The 21,553-nt window shown below is 39.7% G+C and overlaps 2 protein-coding genes across 5 annotated transcripts in view; one reads left to right on the forward strand and one right to left on the reverse strand.

Moving 5' to 3' along the window:
- Positions 1 to 18,422, forward strand: part of prr33 (proline rich 33) — a 32,063-nt gene extending 13,641 nt beyond the window's left edge. The window contains exons 2-3 of one of the 2 annotated variants that reach the window (XM_059975689.1): positions 6,558 to 6,675; positions 16,030 to 18,422. In XM_059975689.1, the coding sequence (XP_059831672.1) occupies positions 6,673 to 6,675; positions 16,030 to 18,258 (2,232 nt within the window). In that variant the 5' untranslated portion in view covers positions 6,558 to 6,672 and the 3' untranslated portion in view covers positions 18,259 to 18,422. The remainder of the gene's footprint in view (positions 1 to 6,557; positions 6,676 to 16,029) is intronic. The other variant, XM_059975690.1, reaches the window with a different exon arrangement.
- lsp1a (lymphocyte specific protein 1 a) overlaps positions 8,583 to 21,553 on the reverse strand; it is a 294,870-nt gene continuing 281,899 nt past the window's right edge. For all 3 annotated transcript variants that reach the window (XM_059975693.1, XM_059975691.1, XM_059975692.1), the window contains one exon: positions 8,583 to 12,278. The gene's annotated coding sequence lies outside the window, so the exon portion shown is untranslated. The remainder of the gene's footprint in view (positions 12,279 to 21,553) is intronic.

Consider the following 21,553-nt stretch of genomic DNA (forward strand, 5'->3'; position numbering starts at 1 on the left):
ACCTTCTTAGTTTCCTTTTGTACTCTTTTAAAAACTTCCCAATCCTCTGTCTTCCAACTAATTTTTGCTTCTTTGTATGCCCTCTGCTTTGCTTTTAATTTGGCTTTGACTTCTCTTGTCAGCCACGGTTGCATCCTTTCTCCATTCGAAAATTTCTTCTTCTTTGGAATATATCTGTTTTGCACCTTCCTCACTTCTCGCATAAACTCCAGCCATTGCTACTCTGCCGTCCTTCCCGCTAGTGTCCCTTTCCAGTCAACCTCGAGTTCCTCTCTCATGCCACTGTAATTTCCTTTACTCCACTGAAATACTGACACATCGGATTTCGGCTTCTCTTTCTCAAATTTCACAGTGAACTCAATCATGTTGTGATCACTGCCTCTTAGGGGTTCCTTCACTTCCATCTCTCTAATTACCGCTGGTTCATTACACAATACCCAATCCAGTACAGCCAATCCCCTAGTTGGTTCAACAACAAGCTGTTCTAAAAAGCCATCTTGTAGACATTCTACAAATTATCTCTCTTGAGATCCAGTGCCGACCTGATTTTCCCAATCCACTTGCATGTTAAAATTCCCTACAATTATCATAACACTACTCTTCTGGCAAACCTTTTCTATTTCCTGTTGTAATTTGTAGTCCACATCACTGCAGCTGTTTGGGGGAAGCTGCAATATATTTACAAATTTACTCAAATGTTACTGAAATATTAAATGCACAACAACTTCTATCAAAGATAATCACACAAATGGTTTAAATATTTTAAGTAATTAAAAGAACAATTATTTAAATTATTTTAATGACTAAAAACTAATTCATTATTCAGTAAAACAAAGGAAAAGAAACAATTCATTTAGTTGGATTTATCTCTATCTAGGTGAGTGACCTAATTCAAGTAAACAGATATGAATTGTATCTCAAGACAGATGACAAAATAATTGTTAATTTCTTTTTTCCAACATACTTTCCAGTGTCTCATTCCATAATGAACCTATATTAACATATATAAATCCTTTCCTGTTTACGTGTTGGATGTTGTTACCCATTTTCTACTTTCCTTTTCCCTTATCATTTACTTGGTTTACTTTTGCCAAATTCTGGAATTTTCATAATCTTCAGGTTTATTGTACAATTCAATAACATTATAAGCCTTTTCTTTTGACATAATACTGTCTTTCACCATCCTTGTTAACTGTAGCAGGTCTCATCTTTATGATGGGTTTGTGTTATAAAGGGGTGTATATTTGTTGGAAACCATGTTCTAATACTTTAAACATTACTCTCTTATCATCACGTTTTTAAATATTATTTCCCCAAATGACTGTAGACAAGCAATGTTTCATTTCTTTCTAGTTTGTTTTTTTAAAGTCTTGTGTCATAATTTCAGATTGAATAATACATTCCAGTCTTCATATAAAATTCCATCAAAGGCCCTTCCTTACTGTGCAATGCTTTACATAAAATGGCCTGTTACTGCATTGGTTTCGGATTTAGAAAACAGTCTGATGCTTTCAATTAGTTCTTACTTGGTTTGGTTTGCCAGTCTATATGTTGATACGAGAACCCATAATCCTGCCCTTGTTATATACATTGCAAATTTCCTGGCTTCAGAGGTAATATTGTACCTGGGGGCGGGGGGGCAGGGAGCGTGTGGATTATAGACTGCTCATACAAATGACTCCTAACTCTTTCTGTTTCTTAGCTTCTCCAAATCTTTTTCAGCTCTTCACTTTTGATGCCTGTTCACTTTCGGTTAAATCTTGATCTTTATTATCAGGGATTACTCATCACTACCATCTTCCATTTGCATCTACCTTCTTTAAATTTAAAAGTATTTAATCCTCAACCTTGGTTACTTTACAACTAGTTCTCTGCAATGACCACCATAGCCATTCCTTCCAATTGTGGTAGTTTGTTTTATTAGATGTAGAGCCTTCAGTTTTGTCCAGTTACCATTTCTGTTGCTTAGATTATAATTGGGGGAATATTCTAATGGTAGACTCTGCTAACAACAGTAATACTGTAGCTTCTCTAAGTTTCTAACATTTCCCTCAGTAGAACTTTCCACCTCAAGCCTCATCTACAAGTTTCAGCCGAATTCTATGGCCAAATGGAAAAAAAAATCTTTCTGTGGACTTGCAAGGCTGCATAATTAGCCAATACCTAATCCATTTTTCTCCTTGCAGGGCTGCAGATCTCCTTAACTGAGCTTCCATTAATTTACAGAGTAAATGGAAATCTGTTCCAAAACTACCCCAATTAGGGGTGGCAGAGAATGCTCAACTATGTATAGAGGCCAAAGTATAAGTGCAGATCGAAAATAACATCACCTCCTCACTGACAATCAACACTGCTGCAGCTCAAGGATGCATGCTTAGCCCACTGCTCTACCCTCTGCACCCACAACTATGTGGCTAGGCACACCACATATGCCATCTGTAAATTTGCTAATGCCACATCTATTGCTGGCAAAATTTTAGATGGTGACGAGGAGCTGTACAGAAGAGAGCTAAATCATCTGGTTGAGTGGTGTCACAACAACAACCTTACACTCAACATCAATAAGATGCAGGAATTGATTGTGGATTTCAGGAAGGAGAAATTGAGGAAACACACATCACTCCTCTGTCGGGGGATCAGCAGTGCAAAGGGTGAGTAGTTTCAAGTTTCTGGGTTCCAACATCTTAGAAGATTTTTCCTGGGCCTAACATCCTGATGCAATTACAAAGAAGACATGATAGCAGCCATATTCCAAAAGGAGTCTGAGGAGACTTGGTATGTCACCAAAGATACTCGCAAGTTTCTCCAGATGTACCATGGAAAGCATTCAAACTGGTTGTATCGCTGTCTGGTATGGAGGGTCCACTGCACAGGATCAGGGAAAGCGACAGGAGGATGTGAACTCAGCCAGCTTCATCATGGTCACTAGTCTCCCCAGTATCGAGGACATCTTCAAGAGGTGACACCTGTCATTGAGCACCTTCGTCACCCAGGTCATGCTCCTTTCTCATTGCTACCACCAAGGAGGAGCTCAGAAGCCTGAAGTCACACACTCAACATGTTAGGAACAGCTTCTTCCCCTCCACTATCAAATTTCTGGAAAGACAGTGAACTCATGAACACTATCTATTTTTTCACTCCTTTTTGCATTACCTATTTATATCCTGCTATAATTTATATATTTTATGTACTATAATGCACTGCTGCCACAAAGCAACATATTTCACATCATATGCCAGTGGTATTCAACTTGATTCTGATTGTGAAGATATCAGTGACTCCGTTGCTGATGTGCAAGGCAAACTATGCAGCAGATCAGAAGAGTCTGCAGATGCTGGAAATCCTGAGTGCAGGAGGAACTCGGCAGGTCAGGCAGCATATATGAATCAACAGTCAATATTTTGGGCCGAGACCCTTCTGTAGCACTGGAAAAGAAAGGGGAAGATGCCAGGATAAAAAGGTTGGAAGTGGAGAAGGAGGACAAGCTAGGTGGTGATAGGTGAAACCAGGTGGGTGGAAAAGGGTGGGAGAAGAAGGAATCTGATAGGAGAGGAGAGTGGACCATGGAAGAAGGGGAAAGATGGGCACCAAAGGGAGGATCGGCAGGTGAAGAGCAGAGGTAAAAGGCCAAAGTGGGGAATAGAAGAAAAGAGGAGGAGGAGGGGAAAGGAGACAAAAATCATGCCATCAGGTTGGAGGAATATGAGGTGTTGTTCCTCTACCCTAAGGGTGGCCTCATCATGGCTGAAGAGGCAGCCATGGACCAACATGTTGGAGTGGGAATGGGGGAAGGAATTAAAATGGCTACAGGGAAATTCCGCTATTGGCTGATGGAGCAAAGGTGTTTGACAAAGCTGTCCTCAATTTAATTTAAATCTCACCAATGTAGAGGAGGTTATATCAGGAACATCAAATATAATGGACAATCCCAACAGGTGAAGTGTTGCCTCATCTGGGAGAATTGCTTGTGACCATGAATGGTGGTGAGCGAGGAAGTGAATAGGAAACTCTAGCATTTCTCTTGCTTGCAGTGATACATACTAGGAGGAAGATTACTGCAGAGGGATAAATAGACAAAGGAGTCATGGAGGGAGTGTGGAAAGCAGATAGTGGGGGAGGGGGGAATGAATACGTGCTTGGTGGTAAGATTCCATTGAAGTTGCAAAGAATGATGTGTTGGTTGCAGAAGCTCATGTGGTTGTAGGCGCGGGCAAGAGGAACTCTATCCCTGTTGAAGCAGTGGGAAGATGGGGTGAGTGTCGATGTCTGGGAAACTGGAGATGTGGGTGAGGGCAGCATCACTGGAGGAAGGGAAAACTTTTTTTTTGGAGGAAGATATCTCTGAGGTCCTGGAAAGACTCATCCTGGGAACAGGCATGTCAGAGATGAAGGAACTGAGAAAAGGGAATAACATGTTCACAGGAAACAGGGTGGGAAGAGGTATAGTCAAGATGGACATGGGAATCGGGTAAGTTTACAGAAGATGTCAGTAATTTGTCTCTGGAAATGGAATCAGAGATCGAGAAAAGGGAGAGAGATGTCAGAAATGGACCAAGTGAATTTAAGGACAGGGTGTAAATTTAATGCAAGGCTGATGAAATTGACAAGCTCAGTAGGGTGCATGATGCAACACCAATGCCATCATCACAGAAGTAGTTGGGAGCATTATCAGGAAAGGCTTGGAACATGGACTGTTCTACATAGCCCAAAAAAATGCAGTCATAGCTGGGGCCCCAAGGCTACACTTTGAGTTTGGAGGAAGTGGGAGGCACCGAAGGAGACACTGTTGAGGTTGAGGACCAGTTCTGCCCGATGGAGGAGCAGCTCATTACCAACCTTCTTGTGCAGTCTAAGGCACATAAAGGTCAATCATCAGATGCTGGAAGATGTGAAAGGCCTGCCAATTTTGAGAGCCACCACTGAAGAAAAACATAGTGGAACTCATCATCATCGACAGTGCGCCCGCACCGTCTGGGAAAAGGCTATTTGAAGATAGGTACATTTCATGCCAGTAAAAGGCTCATGGTCTACTATTTGCAGTATTTCTAAACTACTGTACCATTTGGAGAAATGGCCAACTTTTAACTGGCACCTCAAAGCACCAGAGGTACTGTCATCTCCATCCAGGGCTAATGTGGATTAAAATATTGCACAGGAGTGTAAAGAGAATCAGAATCAACATTTTAGTTTGATGCCCACCCATTAGAACTATGAAGAAGGAAACTCAATATAGAACGTTAACTTTTTCCCTCCACATATGCTGTTTGTCTTGCTTAGTATTTCCAGCATGGTTTTTATTTTGTTACTAATATATGATTACCAATAACACACATTACACCATCAATATCTTGTCATTTCTGGATAAGATCTTGCAAAGCTTTAATGTGCTGCAGTGTGATAGGGGCTTAATAGTACAGGTAGATAATACTCATAAAACTTCATTTCTGAAACTCATTATCTGGATATTCATCTGATTCTCAAGCATTTTAAAATTGGAATTTTTGTTGGGCAATTACCTTTTAAAGATTTAAATAGACTTAACTTTACTAAGCTAGTAGTTGGATTTAGTATGACTACATTAATGAACATGTAACTAACTCTCACAGTTCCCTCTGAGCTGTGTGGGTACACACTTGTACAATGACTGAACTGCTCCTGAGCTCATAGCCTCTGTTGGTGTGCAGCTGGTATTTTCTTTCATATAATGTTAATATAATTTTGAAATGAGGCTAATACAATTGTGAAATACTCTGTAATTATGTTAATATATATAATCCTTAAGTTTTCTAAATAATAATAAGGCCATCTAACTTTAAAAGTCTATGAAATGTGAAAGATTTTCTTTGTTATACTGTATTTCATTATGCCCTTAAATTAATAAATAAAATCAAAAGTATGTGATATTTCAATTTTCATTCTAAGTATTCATAGTATGCGTATTACAACAAAACAACACAAAGTGCTGCACAGTTTTCAGGGCTGTAAAAATTTCCTGCTTAGAGCAATGGTTGGTCCATACAGCTGTGGAAAAAATATTAGAGGGAACATTGTCAGCATTGGAAATTTCCTTTTTTTTCTCCCCCATCTAAAACAATTCAGTTTCTTTTTTTACCCATGATGGGAGACTTCAGCACTGGAGAATAGTTTGCATGCTGATATCAAGACAGGGATGTAGGTCAGATACAACACAAGTTCAATCATAAGGTATTTTTTTTAAAGGTCAACACTACTTGAACCCCATCTTGAATATGCAGCTTCATTGCAGAATTCCTACTTTCCAATGAAAAATCAAACTCGAGTAGCAATGTACAACTTTACTCTATTTTGATGAAGGATTTTTGACATGAAGGATGTACTATTTCTTTCTGTAGATGCTGCCAGAACCTGTTGAATGCTTCCAGCATTTTCTTCTTTCAATTTGGATTTCCATCTTAAGCAGATTTACTTTATTATAAAAGTTCTATTAAATTTGCTGCAAACATTTTTTAATCATTGAGGCAATTTAAGGGGGTGCTTGTGAAATATGCAAGTAAAATTAATTCTTTCTTTACTTTTAGGCATGACTTGGTGCACCGTGATTCCCACTGAATGATAGTGATTTCCTCTGATGTTCAGAAGTTACCAATAACAAATGGAGTATATCTCCATAACATTTATAAATAATCTAATGAAATGGTAAGAGAAAACATGCATGGTATCTTTAGGAATACAAAATTTGTAAGTTTTTTTAACATTGCTGCAATAAATTTTAAAAAGGTAAAAGCAAAGCATTTAATCGCAGCACAGGAGATTTAACTAGAATAATTCCAGCATGATAACATGGGCAAGAGTATCAATTGTTAAATATAATTCATGGCTTCTTGTAAAATACCATGGAGCACAGTTGCTGGGGGTCAAAAGATTTTGATTTTGTATACAGAAGGTCCTTGTCAGTTTGCAGGATTTCAGCTCTGCACATAAGGATGTGCAACACACAAAACAGCCTACAGAACAGCACTGACATGGCAATCACACTTAGATAGCTCAGATAATGGAAAATGGGAACAAGAACACCTATAGAGTCATATTCTCAGTGTGAGTAGAGCCTGTTGCTTGGTAGATGTGAGATTTTCCTGAGCTGAACTGAGCTGGAAGTGGTTCATGCTGATATTGAGTGCTGAGAGTTAAAAAAGACTGATCTGCATAATTGACAGGCCAGAAAAGGTCAGTCGACCCATGTCATTCCAGGCCAGTTCATGGCAATCCAACCTGATCTATAAAGGACCAGAATGTTCATAGTAAGAAAGACTACACTGTTGGTTGACTCCGTAACTTGGGGACCTGTCACCATTCATTTCCCAGAACTGATTTACTTACCTTTTTACTGGATAACAGAAATGGTGCTTTTGCTATTCCATAGGGTTCACTAATCTCTGTTCCAGATGGATTCTATTCTACAATATGCCATGTAAAGGACAATGCCTTTATATTAAAACTCGTTACTTACTATTTTCTTGTACAGATACAATTCCATTTATGCTATGGTAACTATAGATCTCATGAGTTCTATTCTTAAAAGTTTGAGATAAATACAACCCCTCCACAACTTTCAATTGACGATGGCTGCACCACTTGAAAATGCTAATACATGGATCAAATTAAAATGTAAATCACACTCAATATGACTCCTCTGCCTGCTGCCAACATTTCTAATGGAAACTATTGGTAGTCAATCACTTAATGGCAGTATATGCTTTCAACTGTGGCAATTTGGGACTTATTGAATGCCAGATGATGTCACTTCCACCACTGAGCTCAGCCTCTACCCCATGTGGGGTCTAAAGGGGATGTCCAGCATACTGGATTTACCTTGTATTACACTGGGAAAACTGCCACTCTGAGCTAAGCCCCTGTTGATTTCAGGGAGAATTCTAGACCTGTGAATTAGGAGGGAAAAAGACTGTTTTGTCTGGCATTAAAAAACGTATGTAACTAACTAACACTTAAAAAACTCTTTAATTTTTGAATTTTAAAAACATTTTTTTTAAATCTTGAAGATACCCTGCAACATTTTCAGCAGTCAAAGCTCCTTCCTGGCTCTGTCACCAGATACCAGAGACATCTTGCAGGCAGGACCTCCCGGCAAAATGGAGCCAGAAGGATTCTTTCAGTGAACCAGAGATAAAGTGGGCTAAATATCCTGTCAATTTCTCAAACTGAGTACCCAGAGTAAGCATTTTCAAGCAATGAGAAAGTGTCTTACCTGTTGTTCAGATCGATTGGGATCGTGAGCCTACAAGATGTCACTCAAATATTAGAGGTCAAATAGATTATTGAGCAGTGGAATTATTCAGTTTCTTTTACAAACCAATTTGGACTAGACAAGCAACTTGACTAAATGCATCTTCAGTCTGGTTGTTTTTAAACATTTTTGATGAAGTTTTCATGGTAGATGTTAATCTCGGCATGACAGTAATTTCTTAGGCTCTCAATATCCTGATGGGGTAATGTTATAAGGGGCTGTAATCTGAATGCATGTTAAGTTTCCTTTCAATGCAAAGTGAAATGTGTTCATTGTAAATGAAAGGAAGGACAACATCACATTAAGACCAAACATTACATTTAATAAAACTGTCAATAGCTACAACAAATCCATTTTCCTTCTCAGACACCTTACTTTTGTTCATGACAGTAGTATACAAAACAAGCTGTTTCACATTAAACAGAATACTGTATTTCAATTAAATTTTAATGTTTCCAAGATGTGTTTCCCAAATCAGTGCTTTCCTCTCCCCATTCTTACTGAATGCACTGATGTTGTCTGTGACACACTAACTCAAGGCTATGGTTAAAGTCTTAAGTAGCTACGGAACATCTTAGTTATTGAGGATATTTGAAAGAAGCCTCAGACTTTTGGTAGACCCTTGGGGTGTGCTTGTACTTCAGGTCTGAAAATTGCATTAACAAATTTTTGGCACAGAGTATGTAACTTCCTCCTCCACTGAGGTGGAATTATACTATGGCTAGGTTGGAACTGCTAGAAATGAAGGAAAGCTTTTCAGTCATTGAAAGGGTTCCAAATTGATTATAATGGGTAATTTTTTACTTCATCTGTACTGACTTATTTTTGCTGCATGTGCTCCAACATCCTGACCCGATCTAGTTTAGATTTTACAATTTCCAGCTGACCTGGGTTCTTTAACTTTAATTACATGACAAATATTTCTTACTCATCTTTAGTACATCCAACTGGTGATTTAAGGGTAAAACCCGTGGTTCTGGATTTTCCCAGTTTTTCTCTTTTTCTTATCCAGCTAACCTCAAGTAGCTCAATTATACCATTCTTTGATCTTTTATACAAAGTATGAGAACTTTGTCTGTAATTAAACAAATTTAAATTAGATATGAACCCAAGTTGCAACTCCCCCGCTGCCAACCGCAATATGCACCAAAGCCAATTAAAGCCCTCTAGCTTCCTGGACCAAGAAATGATGATATTTAAGCTTGCAGCACACATTTCACTTTTTGTGGTTCAGCCTGCTTGAGATAAAGCTTAACACTGGGGAGACCTGTAAAATTTTCTTACAATAGTTATCAGTGATTTGGTGCTTGAATCCCTACCTCTCTCTATTCCAACAGAATTCGGAGTTATTGACAATTTAGAAACACTGTTCACTCTTGTTTGCGTTTGAAATGAACCACCTCACACTTTCCCAGTGAACTTCATTTGTCTCATTCAACCCAGCAATACATATTCACAACTTTCTACTCCCACCTACAGTACTAAACTTCAGCATACAGCACTGTTACGTGTCATTTGGAAGGAAGCCATTCAGCACACTATCCTGCTCTCAGCCATCCTATCAATTCCACTCTACTGATTCTCTGACCACTCACTTACAGTAGGGATAATTGGGATGTGGGAAGAATATGGATTTCCTGGGACAACCCCATGTGGTCACAGCCAGGCCAAACCAACTCCCCTCAGATTCCACCGGAGGTCAGAGTTGAACCTGGTTCTCTGGAGTTATTGCAATACCTGCAGCCCAACTGTTACTCTGCAGCAGGATTTCCCAATATGGGGTCCACAGACCCCTAAGTTAATGGTAGGGGCCCATGACATGAGAAGGGTTGGGAGCCCCTGGACTGTAGAAAAGAATTAAATGTTAGCAATTGTTAAGCATGACTTAGGAAGGCTCGCTCAACATTTTTCACTCATTCTGTATTTTTCAGTTAGAGTTCAATGAATTTCAGAAACTTCAATGGAGGTGTGTAGAAAATTGGACTAAGACCAAATGAATTATGAGAAAAAGCTGGTAATTATATTTAAAAAATCAGCCTGGTTAAGATGACCAAGAGACTTCAAAAAAAGGAATTATATATGTTGATCTTCAAAATATTGGTTAAATCTGGTGCAACAGCTCATGTTGTACATGGTAGGACAATGTAGTAGAGATTCTAATTAGTGGAAGGCAGATATAATAGATATTAGGAGGCCCCTCTCCAAGAGAGAGCAATAAATATATAGAATAGATTGTTAGGTGCAGTAATTGAGAAAAAAATCCTATATGAAGCAATTTGATTTAATTGTGGCAGTAGATTTGTTCTTTTTACAAACTGAGCTGAAAGATATGATCGGTTTAATTTAAGCAATTTCACAAAATTGCACAATACATATATGTTATTGCAAAGGCAAAAGCATTGGTCTGATAAAAGCTGTGGCAAAATTCAGTAATAATTGTTACAGTATGCTATTTATTGAAACATAGCACATTTTAATATTGAAAGAATAGTGATTATAAACAGCAGACAGTTTCATTAATATGTTCGGAACTGAGAAATGAACTAGGTAAATGGCTTAGGAACTCAGAACAGACGATTTTTGCTTGTTCGTGTTGCTCCATCACAATGGTTCAATATTTTCTGTGCCAGGTCACAGTATATTCCCCCATTTCCCAAACAACTAGCAAACCGTTCATATACACTGGAGGGCTGATGAACACTGGTCAACTATTCCTCTTCTGATGATGATAAATAAACAATCTTTTTTAGAATTGTATTTGTCAATTTGTCATCCAATTTCAAATATTAACATCTTTCCAAAGAAAAGCTTTACAGCTGTGAAAACAGTAACATAGACCCTCAGTTTGTTTAAAACTATTATCTAATGGGAATGGGAGATAATTAACAAATTCATTAATCAAGTTAGAAACATAGAAAACCTACAGCACAATATAGGCCCTTCAGCCCACAAAGCTGTGCTGAACATGTTCTTACCTTAGAAATTACCAAGGGTTACCCATAGCCCTCTATTTTTATGAGCTCCATGTACCTGTCCAGGAGTCTCTTAAGAGACCTTATCGTATCCGCCTCCACCACCATCGCCAGCAGCCCATTCCACGCACTCACCACTCGCTGCATAAAAAACTTGCCTCTGACATCTCATCTGTACCTACTTCCAAGCACCTTAAAAGTGTGCCCTCTCGTGCTAGCCATTTCAGCCCTGGGAAAAAGCCTCTGACTATCCACACGATCAATGCCTTCCATTATCTTATACACATATATAAAGCTATATAAAGATTATGCAGATTCCATATTATTGATAAACAAATTTATTGTAGATGAGATTTTGAAAACAATGCTGAGGACCAAAGAAAGAGAGCAACATTTATGGACATGCTACTGCAGTCACCCAAGGCAAGTTGTGTCAATGTTGAATATGCAACTTAACAAGATAAACCTAAAATGAACTTAGGTTCAATGGTGAGACTACTACCAAGGAGATACACAAATGGCTTGTGTCCATTACTTAACAACAAAAACACAAAATCAGGATAAACAGATTCTGCTCCACAGGCATTTAAAAAATATCGTCTATTCCAGGACTATATCTCTCATAAATGTGTGCAGTGTGCAGTATGTGTGTCTGTGTGTGTACACATTACTTCTGCTGTGCAGGGTAGAGATTGGAGCAATAAATGGATCTTCTTAGCTATCTAATAATCAATAAGATAATGGAAATGGAATAAGAAGTGGTCCTTAAGTAGGGATATTCTGTCCCCGTGTTAGATAGGCACCTTTGCATAACTTTTCAATGAAGGATTTCCATTCTTCAGATACAAATGCTCTCTAAGCTATTGCAGAATCAGTGGTGAAAGACATAACAATGATGATATAAGTGGCAATAACAAGTTTATACATAAACAAAAATTAATATATAAAATTATTAATTTCAACTGCTCTTGGATCATTTGTTGGCTCCAGTTCTTCAGTATGCTTATCGTAATTTTCAACTGCAGCTGAGAAAAGAAAGAAAGAGAAATTATTTTATATAGTATATGCTTTGTAACATGGTTCTTTTCTACTTCATTTTTGAGTGATACTTGTGCCAGGAACTGAAACATTGACCTTTGTTTTCAAACTAAAACAGAGATAGCACTCTTAAATTAGATACTTCAAAATAAAAGCATGCTCTACTCTTTTCCAATTATGTATTGTAACTTCCACCTCCGAAGAACATCACCTACTGCCCTGATGTGAGCAACAGACAACGTGTTGAATTCTTTAGCTAATGCAGCTCAGAAGAAATTAACTGGTCATTCATCTGAGATTTTTGAAATCTTCTTCTACAATAACTGTTTTCCATTCCTTTGATGAGCTTTTCAGAAGTCTCATTTATCCCCATACTGTGAAATTTTGCAGCATTTTTTACAAAAGTATTGCAAGGCCTGCAAACTTCTCCTTTACATATACAAAATCATTTTTTCAAAGTTATTATTGAATTGGCTTTTAGCACTTTTTTTTAAAAAAATGCATTAAACCCTCCAGGGTTTTGAGAATTATTTTAAGCCTATGTCCTTTAGTTACTGCATTTCATATCTCATATCAAAGCATCTCTCCATAAAAACTGAACTACTAATGCCATTTTATTCTCACTACTTACCATTAACTTTCAGATTTGATTACTCACCCACAAATAAGGGACAACTTACAAAGTATGTGTACTACAAAGGTTCTTTTGTATAATTTTCATGACCCTAAAATCTTGCCTAATATTTTGATGCCAGCTGAGACCTAATGATATAAAAAAATTAGCAAAAAAGAAATCCTTTCTTGAATTAAGCCTACCCTAAAGAGGATAAAGGGCTGATTTTAATCTCAGATTTTTCAAGATCTGTTGGGAAAATCAGAGTTGTTTAAATATCCCACATGGGGTCAATATCAAGAAAAGGCAATGCACAAACATGGGGAACATTAACTTCTGGCAGAATTTTCATGGAGAATAATTTCCCTCTTCCCATAAACAGTAAGCTGGTGCAGCTTCTATCTATTAAAGTTAGTTGCATTGAGTGCTGCTGACTTGCACATTGCCCTGTTTCTTTTCTGGGGAACTTCTTATACTGGTTGAACTCTGGTCTGAAGTGAGGAGGGGGCAAGAATGGCTGACTCTGCATAATGGCCTGAACGAGCTCTCTAAATTATGAGATGCTGGCATAAGGGTAGAAGTAATGATCCTTCCTGCTGACATCTCACTTTACACACACTGCTTGTGGTGCAAATTAGATCAACAGGCAGTTGTCACACTGTAAGAGCTGGCCCAGAAACTGTCAACTAACACTCGCTGCAAGTAGGTCTCTTTAAGTGAAAATCAAAAAAAAAACTTCAGCCGCTGAAAATCTAAAATAAAAACTGAAAATGCTGCGAACACTCAGCTGGTCAAACAGCATCTGGGGAAAGAGAGATTGTGTTAACAGTTCAGATCGATGATTCTTCATCTAGACTGGGAAAGAGGTAAAACAAATGTAGAAGAGGTGGGGTGGAGGGACAAAGGGGGCATCTCTGATGGAGTGACAATGTTGCCATGGGGATAAACTGTAGAGGTCATCTGGTCAGTGGGTTAAAGGGAGCAGTTTGTGAGAGAGATAAGATTAATAAAATTGTGAAATAAGGGCAATTAGAGAATGAAAACACAAATAAAGAAACATAAAATTCACAAAATGTTGGATGTACATATAGAGAGAGAATCAACTGAGCCAGTATCACTAATGGATGACCACTTGTGATAAAGGTTGAGAAAACAAGTTACCTGAAGTTATAAACATGAGATTCCTATTTCCATTCTGACACATCTGGCCATGGCCTCCTCTATGACCATAATGAGGCCAAATTCAAGTTGGAGGAGCAAGACCCCATATTCCATCTGGGTAACCTCCAAGTGAATGGCATAAACATCGACTTCTCTATCTTCTGGCCTTTTTCCTCCAACCCTCACCCCCACCCTTCTTTTTCTATTCCTCATTCTGGTTATTCCTTCACTCCTTCTCCTCACCTGCCCATTATCTCAGCCTGGTTCCTCTCCTCCTTCCCTTTCTTCCACTGTCTATTAACCTGTCCTATTAGGTTCTTTTTTCTTCATTCCTTTGTCTCTTCCACCTGTCCCCTCCCAGCTGCTTACTTTATCCATCTCCCCCACCTGGTCTCATCTATCACCTGCCACCTTGTACTCCTTCCTTCTGCCACCCAATTTTTCCCATAGCCTTTGTCCCCTTCTTTTCCAGTCCTGCTAGAGGGTCTTCGCCCAACCATTGACCGTTTATTACACACCATACTATAGATGCTGCTTGACTTGCTAAGTTCCTCCAGCAATTTCTGTGTGTTACCTAGTTATAGAATTCCACATTGAGCTGTGACTATGAAATAGCAAATCATTGAAAGAGTCTCCAAGCGTATCTCCACCTTCAAAGAGACAGCAGGAGCCAGCATGATTGAATTGACAAAATGGAAGCCAAGGTGTCAGTCCTCAAGTTTGATTGTATCACAAACTGAAACTCCAGCTTGGGAGTGGAATGAACAGTTAAAGTGGCAGGAACAGAGAGTTCAGAGTCATGCTTGTGGACTGAACTCAAAGCAGTCACAACAATTTGTGTTGGGTTTCTCCAGTGTTGGTTAAGCAGCTGCATCATTTCAAGCCCTTTGCCTTTCAGGAATGACTTGATGCATTTGTGCTTTTGCTGATGATACCAAGCTGGGCGGCAGTGAGAGTTGTGAAGATGGTAAAGAGTGTATCCTCGAGGATACACACAGACTAATTAAATGGTTGATGATAACTTGAAATATGACAAAGGTGATAACATACACTTGGTGAAAATAAAGAGAAATATAATATTTCTTTTAAATCGTGAAAAATTGAACCACGTTAATGTTATCTCGGAAAGTTAATGTGCAGCTAAAATAAGCAATTAGAAATGCCAAAAATATACTTGTCTTTCGTGCATGTGAATTTTGATGTGAGAATAAAGATGTCTTTCCAAATTCCAAAATGGCTTTGCTTGAACTGATCGTGGAATGTTGTGTATGTGCTTGGTCTCTTTATAAAAAGAATGAAGGAGTTACTTAAAATAGAGGAAAGAAATATATTCTTCTGACTAGTTCCTGGGATTGGGGAAGTGTTTGCCCTAAATATAGGGCTTCTTCTCCCTTGGTTCTCACTCCTGGAACTCGATGGGGTAGATGTCTCCCCAGCTGGGATGTCTGAAACTATGAACACTTTGTTAAAATAAGTCCATGCAGGGCAGAGATGAAAACAAGTTTCTTCATCAAGGAGTAAATCTTTGAAATTCTCTTTCTAAGTAGGCTGTGCAGGCACCATCTATGAGTATGCTTATGACACTGATCAATAGTTTGAGTAATAAGGGAATTAGGGGCTATGGGAGGAAATTGGCACTGAGGTTATAGAGCAGGCTCAAGAAGCTGAAAAGTCATCCCACCCCCTAGATCTGCTCCTTTTGTTCTTTGATGTGAATGTAAGCAATTGGAAGGATCAACACTTTATACCTTCCATTGACAAGTGCAGATGTCTCTGCATTAGCCAACACACAAATAGGACTGGCCAGTCAAGCTCGAGTCTCTGTCCTGTCCTGTCACGTACTGTAGATCAGAGCTGAATGGGAAGCATCCAGCACAAGATCTGTCTGCTGAGAAACTGAACTGAATTGGCAGTATGTGATGTGAAATCAGGGTGGAATTAAGTACTCTCTCATTGTATTTCAGGGAATTAAAATGTTAATGGCAATGCAACACTGCGTATCTCCGCGCCCCATGCCACCTCCACCTCCGGCACCAAAGCCCAACAAAGACAATGCCAGGTTACAAAAAATCTTGAAGCGGATTGCAAAGCAGCAAGTTGCAGAAGTATCATTACAACTTGAGGATGCATCGGAGAAGCCACACTCATACCCGTCCAAACCCTTCCGGGCTTCTCTGTCTCCTGTTAGTGAGGCCAGCCTTGATCCAGAGAAGTGTGAACACCGCTCTCGATCGCCTCATTCCCTAAAATCTACTCTGCCGCCTCTCAGACAATACCTGACAGCAGTAACCCCAATGCATGGCATAAGTCTGTACCCCATTCGGAAAACATTTTACAAGGGCAAGATAGAGATCCTTCAAAAGGCACAAGTAAGTGACGTGCGGATACCAGCTGAACCTCACAGGCAGGACCCTGGTCAACAACTGCAGCCTGTGGCTCCTGTAAAGACGTTTTTCTTTTCCACAGATCAACCAGGTAGCAAACAACAATCACCAATGCTTGCTATGCCACCTCGGTTTTCCCCAAGTTTTTATACGCAGCCTGGCACAGCGATTCCCACTGCAAACATTTCCACAGTTGAGTATATTAAACACAAAAGCCCTGTCCCTGACCTTCATGTTGCTAAGCAATACAAGGCCATTGGTCCTCAAAGCACTGTGACATCATCTACAGGACATGAGTTTGACATCAACAGAGCAAATGCACTCACCTATGAGCCCCTGAGGTCTAAGAGTCCCACCTACGAGCCTCCGAGGGCAAAGACTCCCACCTACGAGCCTCTGAGGGCAAAGACTTTCACCTATGAGCCTTTGAGAGCAAAAACACCCATCTACGAGCCTCCAAGAGCGAGGACTCCCACCTTCGAGCCAGTGAGAGTAAAGACACCCACCTATGAACCTCTGAGGGTGAAGACTCCTACCTTTGAGCCTTCAAGAGCAAAGACACCCACCTACGAGCCTCCGAGGGTGAAGACTCCCACTTACGAACCTCTGAGGGTGAAGACTCCCACCTTCGAGCCTCCGAGGGCGAAGACTCCCACTTACGAACCTCCGAGGGCGAAGACTCCCACTTACGAGCCTCCGAGGGTGAAGACTCCCACTTACGAACCTCCGAGGGCGAAGACTCCCACTTACGAACCTCCGAGGGTGAAGACTCCCACCTTCGAGCCAGTGAGAGTAAAGACACCCACCTATGAACCTCTGAGGGTGAAGACTCCTACCTATGAGCCTTCAACAGCAAAGACACCCACCTACGAGCCTCCGAGGGCGAAGACTCCCACTTATGAGCCTCCGAGGGCGAAGACTCCCACTTACGAGCCTCCGAGGGTGAAGACTCCCACTTACGAACCTCCGAGGGTGAAGACTCCCACCTTCGAGCCTCCGAGGGTGAACACTCCCACCTTCGAGCCTCCGAGGGTGAAGACACCAAATGTGGAAATCCCAAGAGAAAAACCCCTTACACATGAGGTGTCTCCCGAGGGCGTCACCAGAAAGGCCACCGGTGTCTCAGCTGTGCAAAATGGTGCTGGTCGTGCAAATGTGGAAATACATCACACAGAGATGACTACCATGGATAAAAACAAAGTAATGATTGAACTCAGGCCATCTAACTCAGTTGTTGAAACAGTAAGCAAAGAAGAGGTGAAATCATTTCCAAAAGCAGCTCCTCTACTGAAAGCTCCCGACAGAATTAAACCTCCCCGAGGTAAGGTAAGTGGATGGTCTCGTCTCAAGAAACATATGGTGGTGGAAGAAGAACCACCAACATTTCCAGAGCCAGAGAAAGAACAGCCGGAGTCAGAAGCTCAAAAAGAGAATCACAGCAGGGTAGAGAACAAGAACGATGAGACCCAGAAAGCAAAGGGCTCACGGGCTAACAAGATGTGGGATGCCATGCTGTTTCAAATGTTTGCCTTGAAAGAGCATTTGACAGAGACGAGGAAACCAGACCAGCAAGACCCCGAGAAATCCACAGAAACGCAACAGAAAACATGGTTCAGTTCACGTCTGCCACTTCTACTTTTTAGGCCTAGATTTGATGCTCGAAAGTTAAAAGAAGCAGTTAAAGGTCCTTTGAAGAGGATTAGTAGCAGTTTGTTTGAATCAGGGCTGCATCGCAAAGCTATTGATGGTGAAGAGCTGAAGGATTTTAATCGAACTGCAAAAGGTTGGCAAATAAAAGCAGCTGCCTAGTTATGCAAATTAATGAAACAACGTGCCCTACTGACACCCGGAGTTTGCCCTTAACTCTGGAAACACCAACAAATTAGAGTAATGTCAGTGCTGCCAGTATGGATTAGATTTTTTAAAACAAATTCAACTATGTTACTAAATGTAATAAAAAATAATCTCATCCAGATTCTGTTCCTGTGAATTTATTTAACTTGCTCCATTATTCAGTAACTGCTAGTGTAGGTGTTTTCTAAAAAGGCTGACACCTGTGAGGTAAACCATGAAGTCTTGATGTAGAGCTAGGCAATAAAAGCGAGACCTGGTGTGATGAAGATAAATGGGAAAACAAGTCTATGGCAAATATAGGCACTGCAGAATGAGGCCTACTCAGAAACAGCACAGATGCTACCCCCACAAACATGAGAAAATGATGAAGGGCCTCGGTCCAAAACATCCACTGTTTACTTTTCTCCTTTGATGCTGCCTGGCCTGCTGAGATCCTCCAGCATTTTGTGTGTGTTGCACAGATACTACCCTGTTCAGTGACAGCACTGTTAAGCCCAGCTGGGAGAGGTTTTAAAAAGGAAATAAATTTTTTCAGCTCTGAATTCACTTCATGTGATTTGTAAAATCTCAATTCAAATAAATGTGTTGGGAATTTTCACAATTCAATATTACATGAATTCAGTATGATTTTTTTTTATTTTTAATCTGTAGCTAGACAAGAATCACTAATCTACAAATACTCAGAAACTGCCAGTAGGACAACAGACCACATGACAAAATGTATTTACATTAAGCACATAAAACTTATCCAGGTATCTGAAGAATGAGAAATTATAATCATTAACAATGCCTTGAGTATGAATTCAAAAAAGATGACTAAATCTTAGACCATGGGATATTTCTGGGACAGCCAGTGGATTAGATGTAACCAACTGCACGCTTCACATATCCCTTGAGCGTATACACCTTTGGTATGTATAACTTATTTTCCTTTTCTTGTAGGTTGTTTTGTATGTAGCACTATTTAACTTCTATAAAATGCATTGTAAAGTGGGAAACATTGAATCCGCAGCCCTTTAAACACTTTTCCCTGTCGTGCTTTTCATTGAGGTCCTTAGCAATAAAACGAAGGGAAGGTACCTACAGAAAGATAATCCAATTATCAAGCTTTTTTTTATCATCTCCAAAATAACATTACTTCCATGGTGTCCAGCTTTTCCAGATTAACACTAAAGTTAAAACTTATTGTGCACTGGCAGTGGACAATGGGGGTGGGAGTTGTTATGCTGCTTTGGACCTGGAGGAACTATCACTTTATTCTCCCTTACACTTGTATATCGAAGAACCGATTGGTGGTGCAGTGACATCAGCGCCGGACTCCGGAGCGAAGGTTCCTGAGTTCGAATCCAGTCAGGCTGCTCCCGGTCTCGTAAAAAAAAAACACTGCACTGTGAGAAGGACTCACAGAATCTTTCCTCCAGGACAACCAATTGAAGAATGACAATGAACAGACTGAATCTTGATGGAAAGTATTGGGGGAAGAAACTGAAGACAAACAGATGGAAATTAACAACAGTTCACCTTGTGAAAATGTATTTAGGACATGCATTTACTTCAGAACCAGACCATTCTTGGTAAATTTAAACACTGGCCCAGATACACTGAAAAGAGAGGGTTGAGATCCAGGGTGAGAGCCTATTTAACTCGTTCCCTGTGATGGTCAGTCCTCTCTTCGTGGCACTGAGACTATGAAGACTACCCTGGTTGCTGTGCTCCACGCTCATTAACCTGATGAACAGATAAGCATGGCTTTGGCCCTGCTCTGGGCTTCAGATCTCCAGAATCAATTTTGGTGTGGATTGTTCTTGTTCATCGGATTGTTAGCATGATTTGTAGTTTTTTTCTTTCTCTTGCATATTGGGTGTTGGTCTTTTTTTCCTCTTGAATTTGGGTTCTTTCAGGTTTCTTGCTTTGTGGCTACCTGTGAGAAAACAGATCTCATGGCGGTAATAATTCATTCACTCTTTGATAATGAATGCACTTTGATGTTGATTTGATGTGCAGTGTTGAGCTTTGTTTCCGCTTGGTGCTCTCTTGAAAACCATCTCTCATCAGAGCCTCTGTGCAAGCACATTTTTACTATCATTACTGGATTGATGATCACTCACTTCAATAACGTTACATTCTGTACACTTCAAGGAACCATTCTTCCAGTACACATTCATGGATGGATATAAATCTCTGCCTCTCTTTGTTTATTCTTATCAAACTCTTCTCCTTCTCCACACACAACTTTACCACATTACCTTCCTGGATGCTAACGTCATGTGTTCTCATTGGATTCCATAATCCAGTGTGTTCTCTACTCTCTAAACATTTTGGGATTAATAAGAGCCTGCCAGAAAATATGCAACACAAAATCAAAAGGGGCATAAATCACAAGATGGGAAAGGGGCCAATAGAAAAGCACATGGCAAGTCTTTATTCGTGCTGCTAACTACTGCAACTGCTACTAGACTACACTAATGAAAAATATATTGTATTTGGGTGTATCAAGTAATCAAGCTACACACTTCTGTATGAAGCCTCTTATGTGGGATTTCTTTTTAAGAGGAAAGCCTCAGGGACTTCTATTTGAGGATAAAATATTGGTTGGACTACCCAACTTAGAGCAGACAAAAATAAAACCCCACTGGAATTCAGCCACCAGCTGGTTTTCTACTGATCAAATATACTTTTGGTTGTTGGGCTAAAATCGGACCACATAGAAACAGAGTGTTAATTCGATAGATACATCTATAATATAGTACATCACGTAAATGATGGAGCTTACTTTTATAACTCGCGCGTTCAATTCACATTCTCTGGTTCAATGGAAGTTTATCACAGAAACAGCTTTCAAACTGAAAGAGGAAGATGTTGGAGACCAGCACTTCCTGCTCTCTAATTCAAGATTCAAGATTGATTTTTGTAATTTGTCAGTAGAAAAGTGTAAAGGAAAATTAAATGACTGTTATTCTGGATCTGAAGCAGAATAATAAATAAAAGCAGAAAGAACACAATAATAATGACTGTCTAATGCTGCCCTAAATTTCATCATGAATCTATTCATATGTGGCTTATTTACATATTAAAGACAGTAAATTTGTGTTTTCAAATGCAAAGTAGTAAAAACATGGGTTAACATGTTTTTAGTATTTCTGTGGGGCAGATTTTCCTCCTCTCTTTTATATATTCAAAGAGATTTACCTCCAAGAGAACCATAACCTTTTGTGGTTTGGAGGCTTGCATACCTCAATGACCCAGAGAG

The sequence above is a fragment of the Hypanus sabinus genome, chromosome 7 (assembly GCF_030144855.1).
Source record: "Hypanus sabinus isolate sHypSab1 chromosome 7, sHypSab1.hap1, whole genome shotgun sequence".
NCBI lineage: Eukaryota > Metazoa > Chordata > Chondrichthyes > Myliobatiformes > Dasyatidae > Hypanus > Hypanus sabinus.